This window comes from Rhinichthys klamathensis, unplaced genomic scaffold (assembly GCF_029890125.1).
Source record: "Rhinichthys klamathensis goyatoka isolate OS25496 unplaced genomic scaffold, OSU_Roscu_1.1 h1tg000183l_1, whole genome shotgun sequence".
In the NCBI taxonomy this organism is placed as follows: domain Eukaryota; kingdom Metazoa; phylum Chordata; class Actinopteri; order Cypriniformes; family Leuciscidae; genus Rhinichthys; species Rhinichthys klamathensis.
In genome coordinates, this window is record NW_026606711.1 from 1,692,501 (window position 1) to 1,703,837 (window position 11,337).

General features: G+C 35.4%; 1 protein-coding gene across 1 annotated transcript in view; it reads left to right on the forward strand.

The window, feature by feature from the left end:
• The window catches only part of zmp:0000001301 (uncharacterized), an 18,015-nt gene extending 7,177 nt beyond the window's left edge, over positions 1–10,838 (forward strand). The window contains exons 7-18 of the mRNA XM_056261577.1: positions 453–504; positions 734–834; positions 1,226–1,311; positions 2,016–2,097; positions 2,179–2,264; positions 3,165–3,252; positions 3,342–3,390; positions 3,484–3,571; positions 8,126–8,226; positions 8,308–8,392; positions 8,476–8,580; positions 10,110–10,838. Coding sequence (XP_056117552.1) covers positions 453–504; positions 734–834; positions 1,226–1,311; positions 2,016–2,097; positions 2,179–2,264; positions 3,165–3,252; positions 3,342–3,390; positions 3,484–3,571; positions 8,126–8,226; positions 8,308–8,392; positions 8,476–8,580; positions 10,110–10,214 — 1,028 coding nt within the window. The 3' untranslated portion in view covers positions 10,215–10,838. The remainder of the gene's footprint in view (positions 1–452; positions 505–733; positions 835–1,225; positions 1,312–2,015; positions 2,098–2,178; positions 2,265–3,164; positions 3,253–3,341; positions 3,391–3,483; positions 3,572–8,125; positions 8,227–8,307; positions 8,393–8,475; positions 8,581–10,109) is intronic.
• The last annotated feature ends 499 nt before the right edge of the window (positions 10,839–11,337 follow it).

Here is an 11,337-nt window from a genome sequence, read left to right on the forward strand (position 1 = left end):
TTAGCATGCATATTACTAAGATATTGGGTGTTTATTAATGCACATAAAGCACATATTAATGCCTTATTCTGCATGACCATATTCTACATCCCTTAATCCACCCAATACCTAAACTTAACACCTACCTTACTAACTATAAGCAGTAATAAGGAGTTTATTGAGGCAAAAGTCATAGTTAATAGGTAGTTAATAGTGAGAATTGGACCCTTATATAAAGTGTGACCCTGAATTGTTATTCGATCGATCACATTACCGTAACTAGGGATTCCATAAATCTTTTTAAATGCTACATTTTTTAATTCTGTCATTATTTACTCACTCTTATGTTGTTCCAAAACCCCAAAAGCATCATCAAAGTCAGGAAATATTTGTGAGAAACATTTTTTTTAATATTTGGATGAAGTGTTCTGTTAATAGCAACTAACTGTATGTTTATACTTTACATCTTTTAGTGTCATTGAATTGGATGCCTATTAAAACTACAGGAACTCTACCTTCAGAAAGGTAAATAGTGATCTGACTGAATATGAGATTTAACTTTACAACTGTATATATATATTGTAACTTTAGCTGACTGAATGATTGTTGAAAATGAAGCTGTAATCCTGGGCCATCTGTTTCAAACTACCGTTTTAACAGCTGAATTCATTTTGTGGTTTTCCTATTCCAGAGACTCAAGCCCAGCATCTGCTGTCTTTCCATCTGATCGTGTTCTTCCTCTTTTGTTCTGCAGATATAATCACTCATTTGCTGTGGTCGGAGAGCAGATCTTCTTGTTTGGTGGATGTTCAGAGGATGGGTCTCAACTCAAAGACATGTATGCATTGAATACAGGTACAGCGGATAACTGGCTCGATTTTACATGATGATTCCCACCCTTTGCATTTCTGCAAGGTTTATAGTCCAAAAGTGCAGAACAAAGCGAAATAAAAAAAAGTTTCGTGCCAGCAGCCGTCATTCAGAGGAACAAAATGCACAGATGACACAGAAATGTTATTTATTTTATTTTATTATTATATTTATTGTCTAAAGTATATGGTCTGTGTTTGTTTCTAAAATGTGAGGATAACTCTCTCTGACACTGTGAAACAAATCTACTTACAGGTGCAAAAAAAGTTACCTTACAACAACAGGAATACTGGGTTATAGCTTTGCACCAAAAGATTGCAGTTGTAATTGTACGACTAATTCGTCTGACTGGAATAAACTATGTCTTTTCCCATAGAGACTCTGGTGTGGGAACAGTGTCAGGTAAAAGGAGAGTCTCCTGTTGTTTGTGCCGGTCAAACCTTTACGTCGCATCATGACAAGGTACGGTAGAGAACATGACTGGATTTATACGCTACTGTTCAAAAGTTTGGTTTCACTACGATTTAAAAAAAATAATAATTAATACTTATATTCAGCAAGGACACATTAAATTGATTCTAAAGTGACTGTAGAGTGAAAGTGAAGACTTACATAATTTTACAAAAGATTTGTAGCATATTAGAGTGATTTCTGAAGGATCATATGACACTGAGGACTGGAGTAATGATGCTGAAAATCCAGCTTTGATCACAGGAATCAATTTTATTTTTAAGTATATAACAATAGAAAATAGTTATTTTAAATTGTAATAATATTTCACAATTTTACAGTTTTATTGTATTTTGATCAAATAAATGCAGCCTTGGTGAGCAAAAGAGACTTCTTTCAAAAACATCTTACTGACCCCAAACTTTTGTTCAGTGGTGTACATTTTTGGAAATAAATGTGCATGATGAGGAGAAAAAAACTCAGAATACTCAGTGTTTTAAATACTAGTTTAAATACTAGTACTACAAATACTAAATTAGTATTAACAAATACAAATACTAGTACTTTAAATACTTAAATACTACAAATACTAGTTTAATACTCAGTGTTTAAAGATTTCGGACAAAATTCAAGTATGAGCAAAAGTAAAAATGGTGTTTGAACTTTTTTTTCATGTCACACTTTTCAAATAGTACACTATTATTATTTTGATTCAGGATATTTACTTATTTGGGGGAACAATCACTAATCCAGACGGAGCGGTATCATCCAGCAATGAAATTCACAAACTAAGCATCGGTAAGATGAGAAGCAAAACTGAGAAACTCATAGTAGTTTCCAGTGAATGAACAGACACTAACACTCTTCCTGTTTCACCAGCAAAGATGAAGTGGAAGGTCCCGCTGTATGTGGGCATCCCTCCCGCCAGACGTCATGGACACGCGGCTTTCATCGTCCACAGTCATGTATGTGAGTCTGTGTGTTACATACACTGCCATTCAAAAGACTGGAAACACTCGACTCACACTGTTTCTCAGGATCATAGAATCAATTAATCTAAAGGCTTCTGCTTAACTGATTTCCAAATGAATGAGTTGAAGGAAAAGCTGCATGAAATGCTTAATGCATATCGTTCCTTCTTCAAAAAGCATCCCATGATGCACCTCATGAAGTTGCTTGATGAATGTCCAGAATAAGCAAACCTGGAATGTAGACAAAGTAAAAGTTTTTATTTGTGTCACGTGTTTTAATCACATCATAACTTGAATTTTTATTACTTATCTTTTATTACAAAATGTAAAAAATAGTCAGAATGAAGGATGAATAGATGTGTCCAAATGTTTGACATGAAATGTACATGTCAGTGTTACTTTCGTATATTTATTACTATTATAGTATGTATTGATATTTTGAAATATCTTTTATTTTCAATTTTTCAGTTTTAATTTTAATTTTAATACACTTTATAAACATTAGTTAATACATTAACTAACATGAACTAACAATGCTAATAATTAAAATGAATAAATGCTGTTGAAGTACAGTATTTTTTATTCTTAGTTTATATTAACTAATGTTAACAAATTAAACCTTATTGTAAAGTGTTACTTAATTTTGTTACAGTCTGTGCTTTTTACTGTAAATTATAAGATTTGTTGTTTTTACTAAAAATGTTCATTTAACAGTTTTTTACTGTATAATTACACTTTTTTTTTACTTGCTGTTAATCAATTAACAGGTTTTACAGTTAAAATTACAACAACAAAAACAGCACTGGTCCATGTTTAACAAGATGCGAAATGTGTTTCAGTATTTTAGATCTAACTTAGTTGATTTTAAGTGAGTTTCTTTCTTCTTGGTTGCAGCTTTATGTGTTTGGAGGCAAAAATGAAGAGCAAGAATTTAATGACTTGAAAATAATGAAATTGATAAACCCCTCGGAGAGACAGCCAGGTACTTAATGTTACCGACTCCTAAATACCAATCACCTGTTTTACTTTTATTTGAGCTTGATCCATTACTTCATGCACACTGTTATATAGTGATGAAGGAGATTTTATCTGAGTTTGGACTGCAGGGTGTCAGTAATAGGTGGGTGCGTTTCTGTGACTAAAACACCCAGTTTCATTACCAGTTTCATATGAAAGTAACGTTCTGTTACTCAAATCATTTCCTCTTGATCAGCTTCGCACCGACAAAGATTCCCAACGTGAAGTACGAGCTGAGTCCGTCTCCAGTGACCGTGAAGAGCTACAGGAGTGAAAATATCCAGGTGATTTACGCATTACAAACATCCCAGGCATTTCATTTATAACATTTATATGTTTAAGGCTTTGCATTTGGGGTCAGGGACAGTTTACACTGCCGTTCAAAAGTTTGGGGTTGGTTAGAGTTTTTTATTTTTTTTATTAATAATTTTTTTCCAAAAGGAAGCTTTAAATTGGTCAAAAGTGACAGTAATGTCATTTATAATGTTACAAAACTTTCTATTCATCAAAAAATCGTGAAAGAAATGTATCACAGTCTCCGCAAAAATATTCAGTGATGATAATAATAAATGTTTCTTGAGCAGCAAATCATCATATCAGAGTGATTTCTGAAGGATCATGTGACACTGAAGACTGGAGTAATGATGCTGAAAATACAGCTTTGATCACAGTAATAAATTACATTTTAAAATGTATTCAAATAGAAAACTGTTTTTTTTTTATTGTAATATTGCACTATTTTTACTGTATTATAAATGATGCCTTGGTGAGCATAACAGACTTCTTTAAAAAACATTAAACTTTTTGACCCCAAACTTTTAAAGGGGTCATGACATTTGATCTTTTGACATAAAAAAGGTCTTTATACCATTAAAACATCCTGCAAGTTTCGTAGTTTAAAACGTTCTCCTCATTATGAACAAAGCATTTATTTAATCAAGCTCCAAAAAACAACTCGCTGTGATATTGCGAGATCTGTGACGTCACATGGGCATTTGCATATGACTGCCTCCAGAGCAAGACATCGACGAATAGTTAAACATCATCGCATCATAGGCCCCGCCCACTAGTGTTCAGTCACTTAAAAGGGTGGTTCAGAATTTTGGACATCGGGCCTCATTTCCAAGTTAGCCATTGTGTTATTTATCAGTGGAGACAGTTTTCAAACATTTTCATCAGTCGTTCCAGTTGCATAGTTCGCCGGTGCTAGGCTAGCGCGAGTCAACGGTAACTGCTAGCCTGCCATTAAAAACAGTTTGACCCACTCCACAGTACACCAAAAGCAAATAAATTATAACGCCAGACTATCGATGTAAATGTCTGTTAAGATGTTAGAAATCAAACTACTCTTGCATCTCAATGATCGCAATACATTTACAGGAACTAGTTTCTCAGCGGCGGCGGAATTTTACTCTGCTCCGGTTAGTAGTACTGCGCCGAAAAGTAAACACAGAACCGAAGCGCAGTGCAGTCTACCTCTCTCTCTACCTCTCTCTCTCTCTCTCTCTCTCTCTCTCTCTCTCTCTCACTACCTCTCTCACTACCTCTCTCTCTCTCTCTCTCTCTCTCTCTCACTACCTCTCTCTCTCACTCACTACCTCTCACTACTTCTCTCTCTCTCTCTCTCTCACTACCTCTCTCTACCTCTCTCGGTTGCCTAGGTAACTTAATATGACTCTCTCAACAGACATTTACATCGATAGTCTGGCGTTATAATTTATTTGCTTTTGGTGAACTGTGGAGTGGGTAAAACTGTTTTTAATGGCAGGATAGCAGTTACCGTTGACTCGCGCTAGCCTAGCACCGGCGAACTATGCAACTAGAACGACTGGATGAAAATTTTTGAAAACTGTCTCCACTGATAAATAACACTATGGCTAACTTGGAAATGAGGCCCGATGTCCAAAATCCTGAACCACCCCTTTAATGCTGACATTTGCCTACACTGGATGTGGGGTTGGGTATCGAGAACCGGTTCCATTTTATAACAGGTAACAAATTTCCAAAAACATTTAGATTCCGCTTATCGATTCCTGACTTTGGGGCCGTTCACAAATCCGTGCAAATTCGTTATTTTAAATGTAGGCGCGCGGTAAGCGCGCTCATAATAGAAGCGACGCGGAAATCGTTTTTGTTTTGTTTAAAATGGAGATCATGATTACATACATCAGACAACTACACAGAATAACATGTTTTAGTCTATTTAAAAAAAAAAAACTCATTTGAATCATTAATTCAAACACATTTAAAACGTATTAATTCAGTGTCTCATTCATAAATACCTGTTTAATTAATTAATGATTCACCGTTTTTTAGTCTTGAATAAATGATTCAATAAAAAAAAATGTATTTAAAGAGACTCCTTTCACTTTAGCCATTTTATTGGTTATTGCATAAAATTGGCAAGAATAAAAGGTAGAAATATTAGTAGTATTTGCCCTTTTTTTCTCTCTTCAAAAAATATTGGAATCTGAAAAAAGAATCGCTAAGAACCGGATTCGATAAGCAGAATCGGAATCGCTTAAATTGAAACGATACCTAACCCTAACTGGATGTGAGCGTCGCATCAAATGCAAATAGAAGCCATTATAATGACTGACGCTGTCTACACTGAAACAGTATACAGATGTGCGTTCAGTTTCTGATGAACTCCACACACTTGAGTCTGTCGACAACAGGACAGATGGAAGAGTGAATGAACATTCGTCAAGTTTAAACGGCTCATTTGTGTCTCTGTGAAGACTTTAGACGGATCCCAGCATCTGAAACAAGTGGATGGTTTATTTTAATGGCGTTCCGGATCGCGTCGCAGGATTATACAGCGGGGGAAATAAGTATTGAACACGTCACTATTTTTCTCAGTAAATATATTTCCAAAGGTGCTACTGACATGAAATTTTCACCAGATGTTGATAACAACACAATGAATCAGTACATACAAAGAAACCAAAACAAATAAGCTCAGAAATTAAGTTATGTGTAATAATGTGAAATGACACAGGGAAAAAGTATTGAACACATGAAGAAAGGGAGGTGCAAAAAGGCATGGAAAGCCAAGACAACAGCTTAAAACTATTAGTAATTAAAAAGCAATCCAACCCCCTGTCCGTGCACATTAATAACAGCTGGTTCAGTCCCAACGGATGGCCTACAAAAAGGTCTCATTGCCAAGGTGTCACACAAGACACATCTCATGATGGGTAAAAGCAAAGAGCTGTCTCAAGACCTTCGCAACCTAATTGTTCCAACACATAATGATGGCATTGGTTATAGGCACCATTCTAAGCTTCTGAATGTTCCAGTGAGCGCTGTTGGCGCCATAATACGGAAGTGGAAAGACAATCATTTCACCATAAATTTGCCTCAACCACTGCTCCTCGCAAGATTTCTGATAGAGGAGTTAAAAGAATAATCAGAAGAGTTGTCCAAGAGCTAAGGATCACTTGTGGAGAGCTTCAAAAAGACCTGCAGATAGCAGGTACTGTGTTCTCAAAGAAAACAGTAAGTAATGCACTCCACCACCATGGCCCGTATGCACGCTCACCACGCAAGACTCCATTACTGAAGAAAAAAAGCATGTTGAAGCTCGTTTAAAGTTTGCTGCACAACATTTGGAAAAGCCAGGGAAATACTGGGAGAATTTAGTGTGGTCACATGAGAGCAAAATTGAATTGTTTGGATGCCATAATACACACCATGTTTGGAGGAGAAATGGCACTGCACATTACCCTAAAAACGCCATACACCTTGGTGTTAGCTCTTGGACAACTCTTCTGATTATTCTTTTAACTCCTCTATCAGAAATCTTGCGAGGAGCAGTGGTCGAGGCAAATTTATGGTGAAATGATTGTCTTTCCACTTCCGTATTATGGCCCCAACAGCGCTCACTGGAACATTCAGAAGCTTAGAATGGTGCCTATAACCAATGCCATCATTATGTTTTGGAACAATTAGGTTGCGAAGGTCTTGAGACAGCTCTTTGCTTTTACCCATCATGAGATGTGTCTTGTGTGACACCTTGGCAATGAGACCTTTTTGTAGGCCATCCATTGGGACTGAACCAGCTGTTATTAATGTGCACGGACAGGGGGTTGGATTGCTTTTTAATTACTAATAGTTTTAAGCTGTTGTCTTGGCTTTCCATGCCTTTTTGCACCTCCCTTTCTTCATGTGTTCAATACTTTTTCCCTGTGTCATTTCACATTATTACACATAACTTAATTTCTGAGCTTATTTGTTTTGGTTTCTTTGTATGTACTGATTCATTGTGTTGTTATCAACATCTGGTGAAAATTTCATGTCAGTAGCACCTTTGGAAATATATTTACTGAGAAAAATAGTGACGTGTTCAATACTTATTTCCCCCGCTGTATGTTTGTTCGGAGCATTTAACTGCAGATTGTTTTGTCAGCAAGGCACAGTGTAATGGAGAGTTCACAAAGAAACTTTAGTAGAAAGATGAACCAGCAAATATATTGAATCTGACAAACACAAACATAAGCAAATGATTTCATAATGCTTTGTCTGTAAATTATGGTTTTATATGGATAATGTTTTTAAAACACTTGAAGGAGGGTCAGAATAAAGGTTGAAAATAGTCCTTTGCATTAACATTATAATAGCTCAAGGGACATATTAAAATCTTTTTTTTTAAATCCATGTCATGATGACCCCTTTAAATGTTAGTTTACGTGCAGATTTTAGCTTTAAATATAAATGAATATATAAGGGAAAGTGTATGCTTTAGTTTAGATGCCGTGGCTCACATCATTTCTTTATATATAAGGAAATATATGATTTTGTAACCAAGGCAATAAACCCATGTCACTTTCCTCCAGGTGAGCGGTCATAGAGATTTCAGTACAGTTCGTGATGAAGCCATGAACATGATCCACAAAGCTTTTGCCATGTTAGATGAGGAATTCCAAAAACTAGACAGGTAGAGATTATGCCGTATTTGGTTATTTCAAATGAATTGTCTAAATCACTAATAACGTGAATCTGTTCTCACCTGAAACAGGGAAAAGGAAGCACTTGCACGGGACACTGAGGCTCTACAAAATGAGAGAGACGCTCAAAACGAGCATCTCCTGAGACAGACACGGGTACTACTGATGATGACGTCATTTTCTTGTCCGTTCCTGTTCTTCACAATTGCTAAAGGAAGTTTGCGGTTGTGATTGGACAGGAATTGCAGGATATGCTGGAAAGACACAAAGCTCAGAACGAGGCTTGGCTGCGTGCGCGGGCAGACGAGAACGACAAGGAGAGGAAGGAGCTGTGTAAACTGAGGGTGTGTTGCTTTAAAATAACCACACACATTTACTTCATACAATCCGCTGGCAGGCAGAGACAGAAACAGCTTGTTTTAACTGAGTTAGTACTAGTGTTATACACACACTATTACTGTGTTTCACATACTCGCACACACATATGTGTGTGTGTGTGTGTGTGTGTCTGTCTGTGTGCTGTTAAATCGATTAATCGCATCTAACATAAAAGTTTGTTTATATATTATATGTGTGTGTGTGTGTGTGTGTGTGTGTGTGTGTGTGTGTGTGTGTGTGTGTGTGTGTGTGTGTGTGTGTGTGTGTGTGTGTGTGTGTGTGTATGTGTGTAAAAATTATTATTATGTGTGTGTGTGTGTATATATATATACAGTATATATATATATATATATATATATATATATATATATATATATATTAGGGCTGTCAAACGATTAATCGCGATTAATCGCATCCAAAATAAAAGTTTGTGTTTACATAATATATGTGTGTGTACTGTGTATAATTATTTTTAATACATAAATACCCACACATGCATGTGTATTTAAGAAATATTTGCATGTATATACTGTATATAGACTGAATGTAGCCTATATATAATGTATATTTTATATAAATATAAACATTTTATATATAAATAACATATTTTTCTTAAATATATACATGTGTGCATTTATATACAAAATAATTATACACAGTACACACACATATATTATGTAAACACAAACTTTTATTTTGGATGCGATTAATCATGATTAATCATTTGACAGCCCTAATATATATATATATATATATATATATATACGTATATAAACATACAGTATATATACATATACACACACACATACTATATGAACAAACTTTGATGTGATTAATTGCGATTAATCGATTTGACAGCACTAATTCATATATACAATATATACATTAATGCTGTCAAGCCAATTAATCACATCTGAGATAGTTTTTGTTTATGTAATATATGTGTTTGTATATATGTTATTATATTTATATATATTATATATATGCCTGTGTGTGTATACTGTATACACACATATTTATACACACACACACACACACACACATATATATATATATATATATGTATGTATGTATATATACAGACAAACACTCACACACACACACACACATATATACAAAAATTTGTGTTAGTTGCGATTAATCGCAATTAATCGATTTGACATCACAAAAAAATATACACTTCAAACCTTAATAAACATATCTTGATACATAATATTTCAGAATTGCACACTGTCCATCACATTTTAGCTATTTAATTTTTTGCATGAACTATTCCTTTAAAAGTCTACTTCAAGTCAGCCGTTCCTGCACAAACAGTGACTTTCTCACACTGATAATGAATAAAACGTGTCACTGCATGAGCAGTTCACACTTAACCCGTATTTAAAACTCTGGCAAATATCTCATTCTATGCATGGAGTGACGGACGTTTAACATTTCATCATGCCACGTCACCTGCCGTTTCTTGTTTATCGATTCGGTCTGAATATTCCAGGAGGAGGTGCTCCAGGAGCAGGAGAGACTCAAAGAGGAGCAGTGCAATATCCAAAAACGCAGTGAGCAGCTCCTGTCCATTATGCAGCAGTTCAAAGGCATGTGAAGACACTGTCTCCATGGCAACCGCTGAGGGAGACGGCCGAGTTTTGTTTGGGAAACAGCGAGATTATTATTAATGCCACTCCCTTACTGTGATATTTGGGTTTGTTTGTCTGCCTGATGATTTGGTTATTCCGCTGTGTGTGTGTGTGTGTGTGTGTGTGTGTCTATGTCTGTGTGTGTCTCTCTCTCTGTGTGTGTGTGTGTGTGTGTGTCTCTGTGTGTGTGTGTGTGTGTGTGTGTGTGTGTGTGTGTGTGTGTGTGTGTGTGTGTGTGTGTGTGTGTGTGTGTGTGTGTGTGTGTGTGTGTGTGTGTGTGTGTGTGTGTGTGTGTGTTAATGGATGTCACAACGCATTTGACAACCTCATTACCAAACATACCTGTAGAACACTGAAGGATTTATGATGCGTTTGAAAAGATTTTTCTGAAGCGTGATGAAGTAAACTGAGGTTTCAAGGTCCATGTCATTTATTTATTTCATGTTTCTCCACAAGCATGTGTTGATAGAAACTGAGGCCCTCGGGTCACTAAATTGAACTCTATGGATCTGATACCAGTTATTAAAAAATCGAAGTCTGGGATTTATTACATAATAACAATAAAAAAAAGTTTATCTTTTTTACCGTTACATTTAATCATTTAGAAGATGCTTTTTCCAAAAGCATAAAAAAACAGGAAAAGTACAAGCTTTTCATTACAGAAATACACACATACACCTTACAGACTGTATCCTATAAGCTATATAATACATATATATATTTTGTATTTATTCTAAAAATACACTTTTTATCTGATGTGATCATTTGTGCTTTTTAGGATCCCATATAAAAGCGAAAGTCAGACATTCAATATCCCACTGTCTCTTAGCTTTTAATTTACAATATCTGATACATTTCCATAAAATCCACAAAAGCAAAGAGGTAGTGCATCTTGTTAACTCACTTCAAATCTTAATAAACAACGTAATATTTCACACTGTCTATCATATTATTGCTATTTTTAGTTAATTTATCATATTTATTTCTTAAGAAGGGAAAAAACTACACAGCCCTTCATACTATATAAAACAGACTGCCTGGGCCATTAGTGAATTCATAAACTAATTTTCATATAAAGTGTAGCACCGT